Source organism: Strix uralensis, chromosome 11 (assembly GCF_047716275.1).
Source record: "Strix uralensis isolate ZFMK-TIS-50842 chromosome 11, bStrUra1, whole genome shotgun sequence".
NCBI lineage: Eukaryota > Metazoa > Chordata > Aves > Strigiformes > Strigidae > Strix > Strix uralensis.
In genome coordinates, this window is record NC_133982.1 from 18394258 (window position 1) to 18418154 (window position 23897).

At 46.8% G+C, this 23897-nt stretch overlaps 1 protein-coding gene across 2 annotated transcripts in view; it reads right to left on the minus strand.

The window, feature by feature from the left end:
- NTRK3 (neurotrophic receptor tyrosine kinase 3) overlaps positions 1 to 23897 on the minus strand; it is a 216315-nt gene that overhangs the window by 18057 nt on the left and 174361 nt on the right. Inside the window, exons 14-16 of one of the 2 annotated variants that reach the window (XM_074880483.1) lie at positions 20392 to 20564; positions 14623 to 14866; positions 2826 to 2900 (exon numbers count right to left, since the gene is read on the minus strand). In XM_074880483.1, the coding sequence (XP_074736584.1) occupies positions 2826 to 2900; positions 14623 to 14866; positions 20392 to 20564 (492 nt within the window). The remainder of the gene's footprint in view (positions 1 to 2825; positions 2901 to 14622; positions 14867 to 20391; positions 20565 to 23897) is intronic. The other variant, XM_074880480.1, reaches the window with a different exon arrangement.

A 23897-nucleotide genomic window follows, 5' to 3' on the forward strand; every position in this document is an offset into this window, starting at 1 on the left:
CCTTCTTGCCTGGTTCTGCCCATCCTGAACATACCAAGCAGAGGTGGACACAAGGATCCTACCTGCTTCCCTCTGCATTTTCAAACTATGGAGGACTTGCAAAATTCATTCTCCTTGAACCAGTACCACAAATGTCTCAGCTTACAGGTTCCCTATGTATTTCTAAGGTACTTACCTGTCTCCCAACACCATAATCACCGTGTCCCTTGCAATCTTTTTTCATGTGAATCTCCTCAGGGAAGATGAGCAGGGATCACCTTTCAGCAATAAGAAACTGAGGCATAGAAGGACTAACAGAATTTCCTATGGTGACAGAGGACATTGGTAGCATGGAAGGGACCTGCAGCCCAGTCTAAGCTTGGGATCTCACTGCTTAACTCTTCTCCACACACCTAACTGGACTTTCCCTTTCATAACAGGAATAGCAGACCAGAAAGTAGTTTTCAACCCTGGTCTGAGATTTTACTGGTCTGGGATTCCCGTCCTCTGTCAACCCGAAGGGACTGAGCTTGGGGTTTCTGAAGGCACAATACAAGTTTGTATCAGAAGGGATGCACAGGGAAAGCAGCTATGTTCCTTTTTCCCCCTGAGTAGTTTTAATTCTTTAATTCCTACTTGCTAATAAGATAAAATGCTGCAATTTCTGCAGGATCAAATGGTGCAGGATAAGCTAAGGGAGTTTATTAATTAACATGCTTCCAGGGCTGGGAAAAAAATAATAAAAAGAAGCAACAGGGTTATAGATGATAGCTATAAATATGACCCAAGCATTGCCTGCCATGACATTTTAACCAAGGGGACACTGTCATGTTATTTCTGGTCATGGCACTCTAATAGTGAATAAAAATCATAAATGAGAGGTCAAGGCTTTTTCTTTCCAAAATGTGGCTATTCACAGACACATGCTACATTTTTTCAGGGCCTGATCCTGCAAATAATACCAGGTATAGCACTTCTGTGTGTGAGTGCTCCTCTGGCTTCCCAGGGATTGCTTGGAGCAGTGAGTGCTAAGCCCAGTGGTAAGTGGTTGCAGGATCAAATTCATAGTGTGCCAAGCATTTTGGATGAAAAGAGCTATAAAGAAGTCACATATTATTATGTCACATTGCAAAGGTCAACCCCAGTATTTGTTCTGTCACAAGGACATATTGAAAGGGAAAAAAATAGTGTCAGGGCACAGGGGAAAATAATTTTTTAAAAAACGCCTTCAGGGCTGAGGATACAAAATTACATCAGTGTTTAGAACTAAATTCCCATCCACACCCCACAATTCAATTGTGGCTCAGAAAGGCATAAATGTAACAAAATCACCTTTCAGTGGCACGTCTTCTTATCCGCTGACATATCCCCTGTAAAATCAGCGATATCTAAACTCACGCTCCTGTGTGATTCTGGCAACAGTCAGGAACTGCCAGAGCCCTGCTCCGTCACAGATCCCGGGAGGGCTTTGCAAGGTCCGCTCAGCTGCTTAACACCGCGTAGGCATTCGCTTAATCCCAGTCACTACTGGGGCAGGAGGAGTGGTGGTGATGCTGGGAAGAGGCTGGGCAGTGGGACAGCTAAGTCCTTCATCACCTGGTCAGGAGCATACACCTCCCCTAGCACTGTCACAGGGAGGTTTGAGTAATTGGACCCCAGTAATTTGTCCCAGTCACAGATACTTTGCAAATATTTATGCCCATCTCTCTGGGCTTGCTGGCACAGGGAAGCGATCGAGAAATAAAGTGTGGAAGCCATCACTTTCCTGCCTTAACTTCTGAGGGGTCATAACTGCTCTGCAGACAGTGTCTTTCGGTGGATTAGCTCGATCCCCTTCCAAAACAGACTCAAGCAAATGCCCCCAACTTTCTGGATCACCAGAGCACTTCCTTGTGTGCCAGCAGCAAAACTGCACAGGCCAATCAAGTTCAGTGTTTGCCCCTCTCACAGACTTCTGCAGCTCACCTCCAGCAGCCTTGCAGCTTGCTGGTGGTGGTTTCTGGGATGCTGTGACAGCTGGGGACCCACTGGGCTGAGCATCCCTACACAGAGGTTCCAGCATGCAGTGGGAACAATAGGATGGTGGCTGGCCTCTGTGGGAGGGAAGGCAGGGTGAACAGAGGTGTTACCAGCCATCGCTGGCTCACACAGCTCCCATCAGACACCACCCTGGCAAACCCAAACTCCTTTGCACTGTCAGAGCATCAAACTCACACCAATCCCTCACTGCTGCTCCTCCAGGCAAGGGATGGGAGCAGCAGTGGGCAGTGATGATGACATCCACTCAATTGCAGCTGCAAGCACCCAACCGGTCAGACACCATGGCTGTGTCTACACTAGCAAACAAAAGGCGTCAGAGCTGGCACGTGACAATCCAACTGTTCAAATGGTCTGATTTTAGTCCACATCAATTTGACAGTGTCTAAACAACTGTTGAGAGGACAACACAAGTCAGGGACAGTCCCCACTGAGCAGTGCAAACGCCACCCTGCTTGGAGGCACGGAGTGGTTTAGCTGCACGGAGACAAACCATGCTGCGCTCGCTGCCATCAGAGCCAGAGGACAGCCCACACTGTCCACTAGAGCAGACACAGCCTAAACACCCATGGAGGAAGATTGCACTGAGGACCTTTGCATTCATTCCATATTATCTCACCATACAGACAAGCCCCGGAGAGTTGCTATAGTAGAAACATGTGCAGTTCCCATCACACACGAGAGCCCCTTTGCTGCCAAACGCACTAGACCCGGCCTAGTCCCAAAGCCGCTCAACCCCACGTGTCATTTCATGCTCAAGCAGCACCAGTCCCCCGTTTCAGCTGCCCCAGGGGTCGAGATCCACTCACTGTTGCAGCTGCCGGTGGTGCCAGTCTCTGTCGCTGCCACGCTGCGCTGAACTGGCCCTTCGGACGCGGCCCTTCCTGACAGTGAATGGGTGAAAACAAGGGAAGGAGACAAACAAAAGAGAAGGGAAGGGTGAGAGAGGGAGGGAGGGATGGGGGGGGGGATGAAGCAAGGGGACAAGAAGGGAAAGGGTATGTCTTTAACCAAACCGTACGTCTTTCACTGGCTGCAACATCCCAACACTGCATAACCCTTGCTGCAAGAGTACTGGGCAGGTGAGACCCTCGGGTCCTGGTCACCACCAATTGCACCCCACACCATCACCTGCACCAGTGCAGAGGGAGGGCCAGTTGGGCAAGAGTCAAGAGGGGCTTGGCCTCCTGAAACTTCTCCTTGGACTGTGAAACCACATCCATTGGGGCACCCAGACTCCCTCTCCAGACAAGAGAAGTTTTAGGAGGCTTGAGTGGTTCCTCTGTTTCTGGTACTCAAGCATCCTGCTCCTTGCCCATCGCCAGCCCTCCTGGGCATGGTGCAGGGACCCATCTGCCTCTGCCAGCAGAACAAGACCCAGGCCTGATGTCTTTACTCAAGCAAGCTCACGTTAGCCAGAGTTAAGGACATCATTGGCCAAATGTCCCAGTGAAGCAGCTGGTACATCACCCTACGTTTCCCCAGAAGTCTTTGTCCCCTGTCGCAGGTTGGGGGAGGAATTAAAAACATCTTCCCATAGCTTCTGATCACCCACAAACCTGCCAGCACTTTCAAAGCTGAACCTTAGGGGGGAACAAGGGAAGTGAAATGGTGGAGCAGAAAACACAGCACTACGTTTTCCTGTGTATCAAAGCAGGAAAGGTTTGGGGAATGGGAGGGAGGAGAAGGGGTAGGGATCTCAGTGTGTAAATTAAGAGTGAATGACAAGCATAAGGTCTGCTGACTTTCTAGTAAGGTGTTCATGTTCCCACTGGGACAAAAAGGAGACAAAATCCCAAGACAAAAGGGCAGTTGGTGAGCACAGCGGTTTGGGGGGAGACTTCTAGCTGTGCTATTTAGGAGCTCAGGCTGACAGCTGCCCAGGCAATACCAAAAATATGGTCTCAGGGTGTGTTCAAATAGTCATCACCCTGGACGCCTTCCCACCCTGCACCAGGGGTGAAAACTGAGCTGCTAAATGTAGCCCACAGATCATTCTGCTTGGGGAATTGCCCCCTGAATGACTGACTCACCTCCCTTCCCAAAAAGTTGAGGTAGGAAATGGGTGGTGGAAAGGCTTGGAAAATTGTTTCATGATGGTCGTTTAAATTGCCTCTCCATTACAATGTTACAGTTAGGGAAAAAGAAAAGAGGGATCTATAGCATAAAGCTGCATCATAAAGCCAGCTGTGGCAGAGGTATGGACATTGGAAAGAAGCAGAGCAAATGAAGTCATCCAGCAGTAGAAAAAAAAAAAAAACATCAATATAATATAGTGCAGAACAAAGCAAATTCTACCTCAAACACAGAGCTGAAAGAGAAACATCTTCCTCTGTCAGATCTATTACCATGCATTTATTCCAATAACAAATAACTAACACAGAGAGTAACCCAAACCTGATTTATTCCTCTATCTAAGTAAATATGAAGAGGCAGATGAATCTGACTGTAAAAACCACTGATCTCATATGTTTTCCTTGTATGTAGTCAAAAAAATGGGAGTGGAGTTTCTGCCTTGCTGCCAGGGGATGCTGGCAAAGCATTGAGCAATAGATATTGTATCTTGTCACTAATGACTGCAGGGAACTAAAAGGGATTTGGATTTTTTAATGCTTCACATTAATTGATAATTTGGTCTCAGAATCCACAGTGGAACACAGGATTTGCTATATTGGATCAGTCTAGTGGCCCATAAAATCTGGCGTCTTGCCTCAGTGATGCTCAGAAAAATTATCATCCAATGTCTTTGCTTATAACGTTGCTGGCCATTTCTGTAAGGCCATACAACTGAAAGAGACGAAAGGTCTTTTTGGCCTGCACAGCAAGCCTCTTTAAAACCCTGAAACATGGTTTTGGCAGGGCTGTATTACATCTTTTTTTTTTTTTTTTTTTTTTTTTTTTTTAAATGCAAGGAAGAAACTCTGTAACTACAAACATTTTCAACAGACAGGCTGCTGTTTTTCCTCTTGGTCACCACAGCCCAAATAGTGAGAAGGTGAACTTGTGTTTTCAGAGGGCAAATAAGAACATGACTGAGGCCAGAGCAGGGGAGATGTCTTGTACTGAGCAGAACAATATTGATTAGGCAGTATAAAGATTTCCCTCACTAATTCCTTTAGCAATCTTATCATGTGTTGCTCACATAATTGGATGGGGAAGAGAGAGGTGGAATCACTTAAGCGTTCAAAGCTCAACACACACGGAGAAAAGATTCCTATTTTTTGTGTGTGTGCAATTTTGTGCATCATTGCCCCTTGATTGTACATTGAACATGCTCTCTTTGACAGCCTAGCCCTAAACAGCCTGCTTATTAAAGACAGCTGCTTGCAAATAGGGGCTTTCTCCATCCAGCTGGCGTGGAGAAGGAGCTCACTGTGGCTGTGAGAGAGGCAGGACTATGAAACAGGGCGGGGATCAGGAGGGGAAAGCCAGTGGAAACTCTGACCATGAAGGAATCAGGAGGAAAAGAGAAAGGCAATGGTTTCCTCCCCAGCAAACATCTTAATTAAGGAAGATGATGAAGATATTTGCATTTTAATTTTTCTAGGGAGGTCTCCAGTTTGCCTTGAAGCAAGGCATAATTTATCCATGCTCCCACTAAACTGGATTATAACTTCTCTGCCTCCAGTTCTTTTGCTGATCATACTGAGGTTTGGGGATGCTTTCCTGACCGATGTGTGATCTCATGGCTGTCCCCATGGTAAAGGAGAGCTGAGATCATGGTCCTGCAGGTGGGAAGCAGGAAGAGGCCACTGGCCAACTGGGATGCAGTGGGGAAATGAGTCCAACAACCTAGATAAGGTGAGAGGGGAGGGTTTTACACATCCAAGTCTCCCTTGATTGTAAGTGGCAGGGCTCCTTCCAAAGAATGAACAGTTTATTTCCATATGCTCAGGAGCACACACACTGTTTGTTTCTGGTCCACCTGGGGCTAGAATAATGAAGCTCATGGGCATATGGTTCTCCACCTTCTTCTGCTCTAGCTACAGTTTAAATCAGGCCACCTTGGCAAAACCCAGGAACCATCAGCTTCTCTGGCTTGCCTTGTACAAAATCCTTCCTTGTTTCTGGTGACACCACAGAAGAATGTGTTTTGGATGGATTTTTGCCATGAGAGAGTCTATCTGGCTCAAAACTAGGCACTCTGCTCTTTTCCATGCATCTCACAGCTTTCAGGTTAATGGGATGGATGTTCAGAGTGGGGACAGCAGGAGGAAGGGAGCACATTGCATGTAGGCAGCCTCTAGCAGGTAGACAGGAACCACATTTGGACAATACAAATTAGAACAGGGGAAAAAAACAGTTTCACAGTCAAGGCAGGGAAAAAGTACTCAAGGATGAGTGGGGATCACAAGTATCTTATCATGCCTCTGTGGTTCTGTTGACTGCACCCAGAGAACACTGAAAATGGAAAAAAGTCCTGCCCTCCCTAGTTAAGTTTTATGGGAAGGGAATTTCTTTGAAGGAAAGGGCTCCTGAAATCCCTGCAGGAAACCTGCTGTTTCAAGTTTTCACAGCAGAGGTGAACAGGCTTGGGTAGTTTGGCTATGTTGAGAAAGAATCCCATATTTCTGAACTGAACTGAATCTCTGACTTCCTGGGGATGGTGTCACTACCCCTCATCTGGGTCCAACATTCGACTGGTTACTCCCAGTCCCCAGCTCACAGGAAAGCAGAGATCAGCCTGGACAGCTTTTAAGAGCAGCCAAAGTCCAGTCAGCTGGGACCCTGACCTCAGTCAGAGATGCATAGGGGAGAGTATGGAAACAGAAGAGCCCACAGAATACGTCCCACAATATCTTCCAGTCCTCAACAATCACTGGCACAGAGATTTCCTGAAAGAGGGGAGGTATTTTGTGTCTAATAGCCCCTTATAGATTACTTTGCTTTTACAGTTCTGTTCAATCACTTTTTCAACCCATCTCAGCTGTTCGCATCTCCTGAGACAAGGAGTCCCACCACTTTACTACCCACTGTAGCATCTCTGTTGAATCCGAACCTGCCATGTACATCACCAGGTGTTTTAGGTCAGGAAATACTGAACAACAAACAATTCCTCCCTGTTTGGCTACAGCTATGTCTTCTGCAACTGGAAGGTCAGGAGCTAAAAACCATTAGGAAGCTAAACTAAAAGGCTTTGAACTCCCAGCTCTCTGGAGCTCAGTCCAGTGGTTGGGAGAAAGCAAAAGCCTCAATTCAAATGCCTGGGAATGGGGCTGAGCTTTGATTGAAAGATCATAAATTTGATTATCTCTCAGTAAGTGTGTGAGGGTTTGGGTGGTTTGAGGGGAACATAGACAGGTTAAGCATGGAGCTTCGTGTTTGGGTGAATATTGAGACTATATTAAACAAAAAATCTGAGCCAAATGACTTGCAATGCAGCAGCAACATATTCCGAGAAGGAGACGAGGTGAGTGTGGAGGTCAAGTACCATAGCAGGGAGTTTTTATTTCCCAAAACTGAACTGCTCTTTTGTGCCTGTGCTTCAAAGAAGATGTCACCAGATTGTGAGAGCTCTTCACCTGCCACATCCCTCTCATTACTGAAATGAAATAAATGGCAACAGCATGAAAACAGCAACTCAAGCAAGAGAAAGACAGGTAGACAGCGAGGAAAAGGGGAGGGGGGAAACAGGGTGCGGGTGGAGGTCTTGGCAGGGTGGAGAATTAGGGCAATTACCATTTCTGAGAAAATGCCAGAAATACAACACAACCTAATTTCCCCAATTAATTCTTCTGCACTTGAGCTGCTTTGTGTGAAGGGCTCTTAATGTTTCAAACAGGAGGAAGGGGGAAAAAAAAAAACCACAAACGACTCAACACTTGTTTTTCCCTCAGTGTAGAAATGGGGAAGCGTTGAGAAAAAATGTCTGGCTAAAACACAAGATGATGCTGTTACATCTTCCTTTCAGGAGATAAGGAACTGTGCCGCGAATTCAATTTGCAGAGGTTTTTATAGGAGCCACAGAGATATCAAAGACCAGCACGTTCAATATCACACTGACTTTTCCTGCACGCAGAACACACCAGGACAGGCACAGATACACTTAACCCACACACCCACATTGAGCGGTTCCCTCACCTCCCCTGTTACCAGCCCTACCGCAAGTTAGGGCAAAATTGGCTCTTTTGCCCCCAAACCACCAGTCAGGGCAGTTGCGAGGCACCATGGCATGAGGCTGTCCACTCCTCATGGGGCATACAAGTGTCATCTAGGGGGAACGATGGCAGTGAAAACAAGGAAAGAAATAACAAATCAGGGGTTGGGGTGATGGCACATATGGGGTAAACAGTTGCTGAGAAGGGCACGTTATACTTTCAACAGCAGACACGGACTCCTGCACATACCAAGACTATGGCTCTGCCTGGCTGGTCCATCTGTATCAGTACCAGGGGTCTCCAGGTCACATCTCCAGGTCACTATGAGACTTTTTTGCCCTTACATATGCAGGTATGACAAAGCAAGATGTTCTCCGGGATCCCACTTAGTACAGGAGAAAAGTAAAGCACTTTACACTTTTAAGTCCTTTCCTTAGTGGAATATATATTTACAGATATGAAACCTTCCCAACACACAAGCAGAAAAGATGTAGAGTAGCACATTATATTTTTCACCTCAGAGAAGGGGTAGAAGAGACAAAAGGCTATGCTCAGATGCTTGGCATCTGCACAGCACTTAAGTGCTGGAAATGGTACTGATGCTGGAAGCTGAACATGGCACACACGTTGTACCATCTACACAACATCCCACACAACAGTCAGCACGGCCAGGGATTGAGCTTGCTTCCCCCACCCATCGGCACTGGAGCGGAGCCTGAGCACACTGTTGGTGTCCGGAGCTGACTACTCCTGCCAGCGTACACCAGGTCTACTGTAAAACCTGACAGTGGCAGCTTTTTTTTCCTCCAAAGTGAGTAGGTACCATATCCCAGATAGAAATTCTGAGGGAGTTTTCTTCCCCTCTGCCTGTTGACGTTCCCCTTTATAGGTGATGCTGCGGAGCCCTAACACACTCATCACAGGGCTCCTTCCTGGTTCTAACAGGGCTGGGCAGCAGTTTCCCTCTGCTAGGATTGATCTCCCATGCTGTAAACACGCTGCATGAGATGGACAGCAAAGCAACAAAGAGAGCATCAGGGGACACAAAAGCCATTGTACAGCTGAAGGATACACATGGGCATTAAGGGGCCCTGCCAAGGATTCACAAAAATGTTGGTGGGAAAGTACAGCTAAACCTCTGCAGAGGGTTCAGAGCTGGTGGGAACAGAGCACCCTTCAATGATGGTGTGATTGTTTAGGACCCTCTATGTAGGAGAGTGTGGGTCAGACTAAATCTACTTTCAATGTAGGGCTTGTCTATTAGTCTTATCTACCATGTTGAATGAGCCTCCGAAGGAGCATGACCCAGGCAGCTGCTAAACCTCAGTGATCTATTACCTGCAGGGAAACTTCACTGGAAAAATAACTGAATGTACCCAGGAGAAAGAAAAGTATTTTGAAATCTGGAGGAGAAGAACTGAAGTAAGAGATGGTCTAGATGGGAGATGGTCATCAGAAAGCAACCTGACAATGGGTAGTGAAAATTATCAATGTAGGCTTTTGCTAACCATTTTAAAGAAAGAGAAGAAAGAATATGTTTACACAGTAAACCTTCATGATTCAGAGGAGGAGGCATCTGCCAGAGGGATCCTAGATGTTTTAAAGAACACTGACCTAAGGCCAAAGTCATAGCAGAAATGTTGTTTTGGTTCTGATGGTCTAAGGATGTGAGAGTCAAGGTTCACAGGAAGAGATATTAATCTTTTATTAAACCAACTGATACTACTGAGAAAAAAAAAAATAGCTCAGAGAGGGCTTGTGTGACTAAAATTCATTCTTTTTCCCCTTCCAACAATATCATATGTTCTATTAAAAGATATTACTTCTTCCTGCAAACCTTGTCTCTCCCAAATCCAAACAATGCTCCAGAGTGGTGAGGACACAGAAACAGGGAGCATTTTTTGTTATTATGTTTAGCTCTGTGTTGCTAGAAATAGAAACATATTTTCAGAGCCCTTTGCAAATCCTGCATGTGTCTTTTTTTTTGACAAGCAGGTGTCCTCTGTGTGATGAATTGTGACCAGGAGAACACTCAGGACAGACCTCTAGGGAAGGATGGAGCTAAATCCCTAAGAAGTTTCAAAGTCCAGCCCAGTATTTGGGACAGGATGCCAGAAAGGTAGGACATAGGAGATCTGAACAAAGGGATGTCTTAATGAGGTTTAATGCCTACATAAATCTTTTCTCTACTCGACACGTGACTTCACTGCCGATGTCCACCCATGTCAGGACATTACTTTGGAAGTTATTAAGGACCGTTGACTATGGTTTAAGACACTGTTCTCTTCTAAAGATGATGAAATTTCCCCCTTTCCCTGGGCAGCTACCACATGATTTTGTTTTGGAATGGAATTACACATTTTGGGAGATGAAAGGAAAATTATCGGGATTTCACTGGAGCACAGGTGAATTCAGAGCCACAGAAGGGCTCTGGGAGCAACCAAACCCTAGTCTGCTAGGTGAGAGGGCAGCTAGGGGACCTTAAGCCCAGCCCCAGTGATCCCCCCAGCTCTGGACAACGCCCCCCCCAGCCACCATGACAGCCTCCAGCTCCCCAGACAGCACTGGGAAGGCACCGTGTGCCTGACTTGCTGCAGTCTCCATGCCACACTCAGCTTGGCTGAGGCAGAATGTCCCTGACCTGCAGCGTCCCACCACCTGCTGTCACAATCCTGAGTCATACCTAAAAAAATCACCTACTCACACTTTTTTTTTAAGAAAACAACAAGGAAAACGAAATCCGCCCAAATCTTTTCTCTCCAATATGGATATATTCCATCCTGCCTTCCCACAGAGACCCACATGAAAGATTGCACAGCACATTACACAACACATCACAGAAATGCTTCTTCAGCATCCCCGCCTTTATTCTTCACACAGAAGCTGGGCTACTTCTCCCCGTCTCCCCAGTCCTTCCACTTTCCTCCGCTTTCTAATCAGATGCTGTTTCACCTCTCCCCACCACCTACACCTCCACAACCATCTTCTATCCATCCTGGCTTGTTGAAAGAAGGTTTAAAGGCAACAGCTGACGGGGATCCTTCTGTGATGCACAAGGAAAAGGACGCATCTGTCTTCAGGCAGAACATGGAGAGCCTTGAGGAGAGGGGAAACAAGCCTCTGCTGCTTTTGTTACGCAAATGTTTGTTTTCTGTATCCAAATGTATAACAGGAAGTTAAGCAGTTCACCTTTGTTAAAGCACTTTTGCATCCCACAAATGCAGGAGCCAGATGGTGTTCTTTCTTTGTTTTAAAAGATTAAAAATGGGAAAGAAAGGAAATGGCTAGGAGCTAATCCTCAGCCTGAAACATGCGCACATATTCACATGCCCAGTTATCCGGGCTCGTGGGGCCTGGGCAGAAAGAAACACGGGGACCCAGCAGACCGAAGTGACTCTGCTTGCAAAGAGCTCCAGACCTGTCACTTCGTGTCAGCTTTGAGGTGGAATCCTTCACTGTGTTTCCAGAAAATTACAAATGACAGTATTCTCCCTGGGCTGCAGCTTGGACACACCAAGCAATATGTTCTAGAAACCACCTGAAGAGGACTTTGTTCCAGGTCCTACTGGTGGGAATCGCAGGCCGTCGACCGGGGAGAGCTGCTGTGCACAAACACAGAATCAGACTTGGGAATTTCACCAGGCAGGTTTTAGATGTGACCAGGGAGTCACCAAAGAATTTCAAAGTTCAACTCTTCAGCCACATCTCCACCTTCCATAGGTGACACCTAGGAGCAGTTTGGTTCTCACACTGGAGCTCATTTGCTGTCTCTCTGTATCCATTCAAAAACCCTCACTTGGGGTACCGTGGTGAATTTTATGATAGGTCTGTGCACTGAAAAGGAATGTCTCGGGAGCCTTGAAGAGCCAGTTTTCATTCAAGGGATGTTAGACATTAAAATCACAAGGAAGAGAGAGCACAAATGCACAACTGTTGTGAAGCTATATTGTTTTCTCACCTACATTTGCAGGAGAAAGTGAATACTTTCTTGTACCAGAGTTAAAGTCAAGTGTAATACAGTCAATTCACATGATCCCCATGTGGCTTCATTAGTGTTACAAGCAGGTTTCTGTTCAAAGGGTTGACTACTCTTATACATAGGGATCTTAGAAGTGCAGGTTGCCACGTAGAAACCAGATAGATTTCCCAGTCCAGAGACAGCAAGACCCATATCAGTTCTTGCAAAGAATGAATGCAGCAGTGCTGTGCAAAGGCAGAAGGAGAGGAGAGGATCGGTACGAGATAGTGGTGGATAGGGAAGGACACAGACTGTCACGTAACTGAGTGCACCAGAAGGGTGAATAATGAGATCAGCTCCATGTGCTCTCCTGGTAAACATGTCCCACAAGGTAGTGATTAGAGAAAGGAGACTGAGAAATGAACCTGTCTGGGTTCTTCTCATATGCTGGGAGGAGTGTGGTTGGGCTGTACCTGGAGGAGGGGTGAAGGACACTTGGCCCCTGGGCTTTGCTGGGAGGAATATATGGCCTGGGTGGGCTTCCTAGCTCTGCCCCCGAATCTTTCTTTGGCCTTGGGCAAGTCACGTAAACCCTTTGCCCCTCAAGCCACCAATGTAAATACAGGCAATCAGAACCTTATTTTGCTAGGACTCTTTTTTGCGCGGTAACAGAGAAAAGGTCTCCATGCATCCAGAGCATGGATTTACTGATCAAGAGTTTAAAAGTACCAAAAGTCAGTGAAAATAGAGAAAGGAAAATCAGCTAAGAACAAAAGATTACTACTGGTCTGAAGATCAGCTCTTACTCTGTAAACAGGTGATAACTTGTTACTACTTTGGTCACGCATGGCAATCTGTGTTAGCAGAGAAAAGTTCACTAAAAAGCCTTATGACAGTGCACGAGATAGCATGGAGCAATCCTCAGCAAAGCATTTTGCACAGACAGGATGAGGTCTACAGGACACCACCACAGAGAAGACAAAAAATCCCACAACAATGAACTGGCCTGTGGAGATCATCTCAATTCCCACTTTCTGGGGGTCCTTCCAGCCTTCACATGGCAATAGCAGTAAATTCTCCCATTGCATAGAGAGCTCTTGGTGCTGCAGAAACACAAGCTCAGCTGGGATTGTCTCAAGTGATGTTGGGGTAGGTCTAACACAGCTGAAGGAAAGGAGGCAGGCAAGAACGTGGGTAATCACATGGGCTGCTTCTCATCCTCCTCCGGCCTCTTCTCTTTCTTACTTGCTCCTTCCTGCAGTTTCAGCAGTGATGGGACTGTAGCCACCTCTCTTCCCTCATCACTGCCCAGTAACTGCACTGAGATATTTCCCAATATGGGCTTTTGTGCTGCACAGTGAAGACTGGTTCCCTCACTGGTAATTAAATGTAGTGATAAGCCAATGTCCTGGGCTGGGAGAGGTGATATGTCTCAGTGGAAATCTGATCACATTTTTCCTCCTCCCCAACACGGTAACTCCACTTGACAACTGCCTATCACATAAAGAAAACCTTCTGAATCAGATCAAGACCATAGGTCAACCCTGTGGTTGGTCAAGTAGCTGATAGAAATCATCCTCAAAGCCAAATATCCATGTTGTAACCAGAAATAAACCAACCTTAGTTCAAGCATCAGGCTGTAAACCACTGCTCCTTAGCCTGAACAGCCCTTCCCTGCTGGTGAATGGCCCAGCGACAAATGCCTATTCCAGTGTGCTTCAAACACTTTGCACATCACAGCTTCTCCTGTAGCTGAGGCAGGGTGAGAAACACGCTGTCCCCCCCAGGGAGGCTGCCATCCCGGGCAGATAGGGCAGTGCAGACAGGTACAAAGGGAGTGAGCAAGACAAGGGGACAGTGTGAACACAAATCACAGAAGAAAAGGCTGGAAAGGCATTCCTGACTCATTGAGTCTGTCCCCAGGGATGAGTGCAGGATTAGCCTCTGCACTAAACCCAGGCATTTTTATCTAGTTTCTTTCTGAACTTCTTTAATGACAGGCCCTCAGCAGCCTACCTCTGGCAAATTATTCTATTCTCTAAATTATGACCCTGCTCGAAAAAAGTGTTTTGAGGTCGAACGTAAATTGCCTATTATTTCCTCTTCCATATTTTATGCACTTATCAGTCAGTCTTTCAGTTGCCTTTTCTCTAGGTCCCTGTATTTTCTTTAATCTAACAACCAGAGGTCACAGCCTGTAGTCTTTGTCATCTCTTTGGATTACCTTTAATTTATCAATGTCTTCAAAAAAGAGGGAGAAAAAATAGGAAGGAAGAATGAGATGACTTCAGAGCCATCCCAAAGCATGTGACTGTGTGCTGGGCTATCACAGAGTTCTGTGTGTAGGCATTGGCATGGATGTCTGAACTACAAGCATGCCCAGGACTCAAAAGGAGTAAGGACAGTGATTCAGGGATTAACATCTGTGCGCGTGTTTCAATGAGGGAATAACCAAGTGAGTGAGCCCAAGAGCTCCAAAAACTGATTTACTGTAACATTTCCTAGTCTCCCTTTGCTCTGAGCATCAGACTGCCGCTGGAGCTGCCTTACCCTGTAGTAATCAGTGCTGTAGACATCTCTTGACATCCCAAAGTCGCCAATCTTCACCAGCAGGTTGGCTCCGACCAAGCAGTTCCTGGTGGCCAGGTCTCTATGGACAAAGTGCTGGGAGGCAAGGTACACCATTCCAGAGGCGATCTGGCTAGCGATGTGAAGCATCTGGGATAGCCCTAGCTCCCCTTTGGCTTGTCGAGGCTGCCCATCCACGAGGATCATAGCATCTGGGCCATGTGCCCTATAGGGAGGAAGAAGCAAAAAGCATAGAGTTGGGTCTCAAAAGTGACCAGGAGATAGGAATCCCACACGGTCGCTGTTCCTGCTGGGGTGGGAACTAGCCCCCAACTCTGAACTGTGAGGATGTACACACAGCTCCAGTGGAAAGAAAAAAAGTAAAGCTTAAGAGAACAGGAGGCTGGGGGAATATTTGGTGGGTGAGTGGGTGTCACACATCCTTATCCTATCCTTACTCTACTGCAAGCAACCTCTTATGGCCACAGATGGAGGCAGACTGCCAGGATAGAGGGACCGTTGGCTTGATGCAACATGGACATTCTTCTCTGGCAAGATCTATGCAAAACTAATGAGCCTCCAGATATTTACAGGTTTGCTCCAGTTAATTCTTACACCTTGGAAACCTTCCCAGAGGTAGAGATATCACCCCCTTTCTTCCACAGCCATCATATTCTTGCTACCTAGTCTCTTTATTAATCCCAAACACCATATCACCTAACAACTACCCTCTGATCGATATCAATACAGCCAGAGATCACAGAAAAGGTTTCAGAGGAACACCAGCATCTTCATCCCTGGAAAATACTTTTTATACCCTAAGCTATCCCAGAGGTAACACAGATACTCTGAACTGTGAAGACACAAACACAGGTGCAAAGGTTAGACCTGGATGTCAGCAGATGCAGAGAACATCCTGGGCAACAAAAGGAAATATTTTGCTGAACCAAGTGCATTGTAAATGCAGGACTTAAGGTCAGTCTTATTCCTGTCCTGTCCCCTTTTTAGTACCCTTCCTTACTGTGTACCAAGCCTGTCTTTGCCGTGTTCCCTCTGTGATGTCTCTTCCCCTGGTAGAGCTCACCTTGTAGTAGCCTGTGTGAAGGTGGTATAACAAAAGCCCTCATATTTAGGGAAAAGCAAGAGATTTTGCTGTGACCTTCCTCCTTGTGACTAAGATACAGTACAGCTTTTTCTTCGAGGCTTTCATACTGTTCTTGAAATGATTCTTGGCATTTCACCCCTGTCATCAGCAGTAACCCCACAGAGAGGTAGCAAATTGAAATTGCACATACAGAGCTTTCCCTCCTTCTTGACATGGGACTGAACAACCCACAACAAGATCCAAACTGTTTCCCTCCTTTGTCTTTGTTCCCTAATTTCTCTGTTGGGCTTGAGGGTGCACCAAAGGGATTAGTATCCAGGCATTTGGGATTCAAACGATAGTTTTTCAAATATTCCCCTCTTCAGCTACCTCCTGCTGCCCTACTGAAGGTTCCCTCCTGGTAGAAAGAACAGCTGGAAGCAGAGAGGAGCTCTAGAAATGAGTGCTGAGGAGCCAGGAGTGTTTTTTGGGACTCAGGAGTGGGTGATGTTGCAGTGAATGTGGGATGAGCTGGCTGGGAGCAGCATTGTGGGTGGCAGAGCTGGGGCTGCCGGAGGCATCTCAGAGGCTCGTGGGCATGGTGGGAGCACTGGAAGAACTGCTAAGGGCAAGGGGGAGTTGCAGAAGAGTGTCTGCAGAAATGACTGCTTGATGTCTTATTTAAACAGCCCACAGACGGTTTACCCCAGGAAATTACCTGGTGGTGACAACAGATGTTGACAGCATGTGAAGCTGAGCCAAGACTGAGAAGGTTAGTTAAAAACAGCAAAGCAGGACAAACAATAGCTTCTAAAACTGTGCTGGACAGTTTGTACCAGTCATGCCTTGCAGTTACACCATATTTAGCTGCAGCTGATACCTGTTGTCATCAGAGGTAAACATTCCTAGGTGAGAAGTGAAGGTTTTATTATTATCTCATTACTGCCACTTTTTTCCAAATACAATAATGACCCCCAAAGAAATGTCTATCTTGGAAGGGAACAGATGATGTTTAAAAAATGGTCAGCCAACACCTTTATTTCACTGGCTCTTTGAGCATCCTACTATATAGGGCACATCTCGGTATGTCCTATATAGTACATACACTTCCCTTCCTCCCTTTCTCCATCCCACATGGTTATAGTCTAGAAGAAAGAAGTATCAACACATATATGAGATTAACAGGAAGGACATTAGTACATTTAGTTGTGTCAAGAAGCCTACAGAGAATACGAGAAGGGTCTGCCCATCTTTCTTGGGGAAAGGGGTTTAAGTCAGCTTTAGAGAGAGGCCGTAAAATTGGGTGGATCTCCCGCTAAAGAACTCTTGGGAGTTTTTTCCATCATGGAATGATGGAGGCTTTTGTCAACATGGGGAAGAAAATCACTCCACTGACTTCATCTGCTGAAATTCTTCTTTGTCCCAAGACAGTCCAACTGTGGGGCTGCTTCACTGGAAGGGCTAACGCAAAAACCTCGGAACTTTGCAACTTTTCTAACAAAATCTACTGCCTATCTGAGTTAACAGCAAATGGCAACAACTTAATATAGACTGCAAAGAGGGTCTGTAATGGCAAAGTGCAAATATCCCTACTTCAAATTTGCTGCCGTCACAGAGAGAAAGCAAAAGCTGGAAAACCAGTGGCAAGAAAAGGGAGGAAGCGATGGAGGTATTTGGTAAGCAGTGAGGGAAGGCGGTTGCTGCAGACCCCCAAGCTGCCCTGAGCTGGGGAGCACCCAGTCTTTTAGCACACACAACCTGCAGGCACTCTCCAGCCCCTCTTCACACCAGCCCTAGGGATGCCATGCTCCCTGGAGAGCAATGCCTGTACTTCTCCACAGCAGGATCTTTTCACTATCCCTTTTCTATTAGCCAGGACACCACGATTACAGTCTCCCCCAGTGCGGGCAGCAGGGTAAATTGTTGCACCACCAGCAATGGTCATACACGCAGGGGCCCTGGGAGGTGTGTAGAGCCATCCCAATACATGCCGCCTCTAACCCAGCTGGTAGGTGTTGATCCTAATGCTTCCCCTTGCCACACTAGCTAATTTTACAGACCAGTAAAATTCTCTCTCTTCTCTGGGAAGCACAGAAAGGTCTAACAACACTGAGGGGAATTTATTTATTGTGCTTTTCTCTAGGAAACTGGGTCTAAAGTGAGCCTCTTCCACTTTACTGCTTTTCCAATTTCTGCAGTTAAGCTGGGAAAAGTCCATCTTAGTGTCTCTTACAGACTCCCAGCATCCCTGGCCTCCAGTGCCTGGGAGCAACCATCTCCTGCTGTGGGCTGGGTGAATCATGCCACAGTGAAAACTGCTGCCTGTTGAGGGATGCCCCATGCTCCTGCACCACCAGACGTCTCTGACCCCCTTGGAGCCCCCGTCGCCCAGTTTTCCACCAGCAGATAGCTGATCTGACAAACAAAACCCAAGACTCTCTTTCCATATTCCCCCTTAGGCATTTTAAGTTCCCATTTGCTGGATATAAGCTCCCTTGTCCCAAAAGCCAGCTTCCTTTGGGACACAATGGGCTTTCAGTGCCTATCACACACCAACATGCAGAGAAGAGAGCTTATAGCTGCTTGCTCCATAGCTACATGAGAAGGAGAAGCTGGCAGCTAAATGCAGCTGAAAGATGAGAGGCTGCAATCCCACAGGCCACACAACTAGAAAGTTTCTTCAGCCAGGAAGATGTCCCAAGGCAGCGTTGGGACATGGGGGTGATGGAGTCCGTGGCTCCAGCAGGATATCAGCCCTAGGAGCACACTGTTGAGTGAAGCAATTCCACAAGGCAATAGCAGTGGGCATGAGACATCCCTCTGAGACAGCAAGAAAGCCTGTTTTGGACTATACTGTTTGGGAAGTCAGTTAGAGCAGTGAAGGAAGTTATGCCTCAGCTGCAACATCTACCTCCTCTAAGGAGAACAAGGTTGCTGGTTCCGCTGGGAAAAAAAGATGGATCAATTTTCTGCTCTTCCTTTTGAAGCACTTCAAGAATGCAGTCTCTCACACTCTATTTTAGATTACCTTCCTCCAGTCATGAGTCTGAGGCACTGTCCTTAAAACTGCATCTCCAGTCTGTGCTAAAACACCATTTCAGCCCAATGCATAGTTTCATGCCAGTAGGCAGAATTCAATCCACTGCTGATGGGAGGTTGCTGAGCCCCTGCAAGACAGAGGGTCCTAGAGTAACCAAGCTTGCTGCCCCTTGAACATGGGTCTAAGGAGCTCTGAAAACCTACTGTAGCATCAGCCTTCACTCATCCTACCTTGCCAAGGATGTCATCTATCCAGAGCCTGAGACAGAGACTGAGCTATAAAATCATATTCAATCTACCCAACTATGCCAAAATGAGGAGGGAAACCAATTGCAGGGATGTTCCCAGCTCAGACACTGCCCTGCAAATGCCCCAAGGGAACTGCAGACAGCTTGGCACTGCTTGGCAGAGGAAAGAAGAATCCTCTGGGGTCCTTCCCCATAGCTCTTCTGGTGTAGGTGATTGTTTAGAAATGAAAACCTCAGGGAATGACCTCTGTTTCCTGATCAGAAATTGACTGTGATGGTGGAAAAATAATCACTGAGTGTATCCCAACCCCAGATCTAAACATGCTGTGCTCAAGCTTCTTGTCCCTGCTGCAGCCATGTTCACACTTAGCAGTCAACAGGAAAATATCAAGGCTCCAATTTTCTAAATACTAGGAAATAAAACTACTAATTATTTCAAGAGGTAAGTACCACTCCACCTGCATGTAGGTTTCAGAGCATAATTTCTGTATCATGGGAGAACAGCACCACAAACATCCTCCCCCAGTTGCTCCCTGCCCTCACCACTGGTGGATTCAGGGCACACAAATTATCTGCCTCACAGTGATGAAATGGTTGAATGATGATGGGGATGGGGCGGGGAGGGGCTTCAGCAATTTGCATCTCTCTAGAGTCAGGGAAGGCAATTACCACACTTCATCAGGACTTGCCTAGCTTCTTGAGTAGTGTGGTGCCACCGGTTAAGATATTTTGTATCTCAGTCGGGATCTCTGTTTGGCAAGGCTTAGGGAACAAGGACCAGGGATGGACTCTACAGGCACCACCTGAGGCCCCTCCAACATTTCTCATGTCTTTGCTGAAAGAGAAGTGAGAACTAGAGATCAGTAAATGACCAATCAGACCAAGGACTCCAGCAAGTTTCTCAAAGGAGTATTTTGGTTCTTGTGTTATTGCACCAGGAGCTGGCTGACACGCAGAGTGATGGCTAGCAGCCTTCCTGCTTCAGCAGGCTATGGGTTTGCTGGGTGTATGAGACTCAGAGATGCTTACAGCCATGGCTCCACGTCCTTCTACTCCCACAGGGCAGAGAGGTCTTGTAGCCACGCTTCATGCAGCTTCAAACTTGCTGGGGTGGGAGAACAAAAGTCTGGTTTCCATAGCTCACAGAGACCATCCCTGGGATTGCCTAAGAGGAAATGTTGGGGTAAAGCTAATAAAGCACCAAATCTGGTGAGGACTATCATCTCCTACAAGCTGTCCTCGGAATAACCAGCTCTCATTACTCAGCCCACCAGCATCCCCACGGTAATGGTGTCACTGGTGCACTACAGATCTCTAATAAACCACACTGAGGCTGTGGAGTGTCTGTACAGCATCTCCCGAGCCCTCCTTCGCACATACCTCAGGAACTTGTTCAGGTCACCATGCTTCATGTACTCGAAGACCATGATGAGCGGGTCACCATCACCACACACGCCATAAAACTTGACGATGTGCTCATGCTGCAGGTTGGTGAGTAGCTCTGCTTCCCTCTGGAAATCCTTGCGGGCTGCCAAGGTGGGGTCTTTCAGCGCCTGAAAGAAGGGGCACAGATACACACAGGGTGGGCTCATGTGGGGGCAAAGCCAGAACAAATGGGTCACAACATCGCAGAGGGGCTGATGAGGAAGGGAGGGGAGAGGAACCACTGCCACCAGTCTGGTTGCACTGGGAGGGTTGGTGGTAGGTGCTGGTGGCACCACCTCGGCATTTTGTTCATGTAGTTACTGGCCCAGCGGGTTCCCCAACTCGTTTCCCAGGCAGCAGCAAACATGCCTCAGAGGGTAATAGCTTCCAATTATTCCCAGCTTGGGCAGGATTTGTACTGGTGACCCAGGAGTGAATGGCTTCATATCTCATTATTATTAAATTCCTGAGCCAGCCAGTCCTTGCTATCTGTCTTTTATTTTGAAATAGCTGACTACACTGCCTTTATTCAGAAGATGGATTTGCCTGGCTGTGCAGTTATTGTGTGGATTTTTCAAACTGCCTCTGAAGAAGGACACTGTCAAGTCTTTTCTCATAATTTTTAAAATCATGTTTTTATTCCCTGCTGTTTATAACATCTCCCCTGGCAGACTGATGCTGAAATCGGTATCCTTACTGAGAATATCTCATCTTCCACATTGCCATTGCAGGGTAGCTTGCAGGCTCCAGGCTGTGTGGACCAGCCCAACATCACAGGGTTGCTATGAAGATGTTGCTGTGGGTGCAGCTGGTGATGAGGGAGAATTCCCCAGGGTTGGAGTCTGGCTTGTTCATGCATTATTGTGCAGTTTCATTGGAGAGCTAGTTTGAAAGCAGCATGTTATCATCCCAGGATATCAAGGGATGGCACTTAGTAAAAAAGTTGAAGTCCAGAACATTTGACAAGACGGGACGACCACGAGAATCAGCACGGTCTTTACAAACATTTAAGGAAATGAGGAAATTCTGAATTGCTGAGTCTCAGTTATATTCTTCCCATCCTCTACATGCCAGGACTGTTAAGTACCAGTTCTGGCTTTAACCATGCAGCCTAACAGGAGTCAAAAAGGATTCAAGGCAACTAGTTCCAGTTATCCTCAGAACCAATCTAATGTGCACCGGTTCCCCCTCAGTGGTGGGGAACACTAGGTAGCTCTCCCCTTACCTACACACAAATATTCCTGCTCCCTTTTCTCCAGGCCTTGAATCCATGTGGACAGGAGAGGTGGCATCAGGAGGTGCAGGCTCCAATTTATGTGTAAAAAGGGATGTTAAGCATCAGAATGTCGTGCATAGAGGAAGAGGCCGAGCACACTGCTAAAGCACCTCCGGCGGGTGCGTGGCACTGCTGGATGTGATGCCATGCACAGCAAAGCAGTGAGTCCTCCAGAGCAGGTGCTTTTCTCCTTGGAGCACATCTGCTGCAAGGTTTTTGCCCAAGCCTTAGGATGCTGCCTCACCTCCTTACCTCCTTCTTCTGCCCCCAAACTGCTAGTCACATGGCATAATTTTATTTTAATTCTATGTCTTCTGGGATAGTTTGACTAGAGATATTTAGATGGATGTTAGTTACACAGTGCAGATGTCAAAGCATCCATCCTTATCTCAGGCACCCAATTACTTTTAGTCATTTAATATTTTCATAACGTTGATGCTACCCTATTTTTCCCCAGGAAAACAGTTCCCTCCTCCATCACTCTTCTCTCGCTTTTTCCTGGGATTGCAGGTAACATTTCAAGCTGCAGTGCATTTAGGTTTCCTCTCCTTCACACGCAATCATTTCTACAAGATATTAGGACTGTAAGTTTGCAAATATCACACACACACACACACAAAAAGATATTAAAAAAAACACATTACTAAGGTTGCACAGCCAAACATTTAAAAATAAAGGAAACAGGAGCTGGAAGTGGTAGAACAGGAAAAGAAGACCAGGACCAGAGGAAGAGAAGTGATGTCTCAGCAAAACCACTGAAATGCCTCTCTCAGGAAGGTTTCGGGTGGATTGTATTTGTGCCTCCATCTCATGGTTCCGGCGCGACATCTGGCAAGTCACTCAGCATCTGCAGGTTGCAGCCATTGTCATGAAGTGTCAGTTGTTCCAATATTACCTGGAAAATCCCCTCTCATGCAGCATCAGGGCCAGGTCTGCACAAGCACCCCGTGTTTATTGCTGCAGCAGGGCTCAGTGTGAGTCTGGTACCTGCTGTCTGTGGGGAGGGAAAGACAGAAGAGGAACTCCGTTCTCCACCTGAGTGGTTCCTTTCAGCTCAGTTTCCCTCTGTCTCCAGCTGTCCTCTGCAAAATGGGGATGATACAACCCAAGCACCTCGCTGGGAGGCTGTGAAAACGAGTGCACTCACATCCAGGGAGCTCTTGGACACAGAGGTGATCATCACAATGGAGCAGTCCATAGAAAAATGAAAAATATGTGTTCAGAGGACATGCCCTGAATACCAGCCCCTCCAGCATTTCTAGTACTTGACTTTGTAACCTTAACACTCTTTGCTGAATATAGGTTTGGTGCATTTCTTAGGATGCTTTAGAAGCAAGCTGAATAAAACAGGAAGCTTGCCCATGCCATCACATCAAAACTCAGCTTATCTGAGAGGATGCAACCTTTAGATCTGCTGAAAATCTGAGTCCATTTAACTGAGTAACACAGCCACCTTCTCTGGCCCTGGGAGGGAGTCCCTGAGAGCAGAGCAGAGGCAGATTCTGGGCTGTGGACTCAGCTGCCCTAACCGGCATGTCCTGCTGCTGCCCCGAGCTGCAGTGACCAGGGAGGTAGTTCTCAGCCTCCATCGGGAGCATGAGATCTTCAGGAAATGCAGCCAAATCTCAACTTAATATGTAAAGCCTTTTTTTTTTTTCCCCCTAAGACTTATAATGTGGCCCAAATTAGAGGGATTTTTTCCCTGCCCCCCCCCGCCCCCAAGAGCTGGCAAGAAGCCAGATTTCAAGGCCATGCTCTGAAGCTGGATCTGTATGATCTCGCAGGATGAAAGGCACTCTGGAGATGTAAGCTCATAGTAACAATTAACAGAAACAAGTTTGGATGCTGTTTCTGCCTACATGCAAATGAAAATCAGAAGAGACTTGAGAGACAGGATCGTATAAAGGGTGGCTGACACCGATAGGCAGCTGACACCGACAGGTACCAGCTATATAATCAGGCAATTAATCATATAGGTAGGTATGCTACCTCGGCTTTAACCAGTCTCAGAGGTGAAAGGTGCAATCTTGCAGTTCACTGCTGGAGCATAAGGGGACAAATGAGCTAAAAAAAAGGCTTGAACTGCCAATGATTAAAAGAACTCTCAAGTAACTGGATGCCTCCAGCATCCTGGAGAGAGTGCTGGAATCTTTCTCCCTGTAGAGACTCGGTTCAAATGCAGATC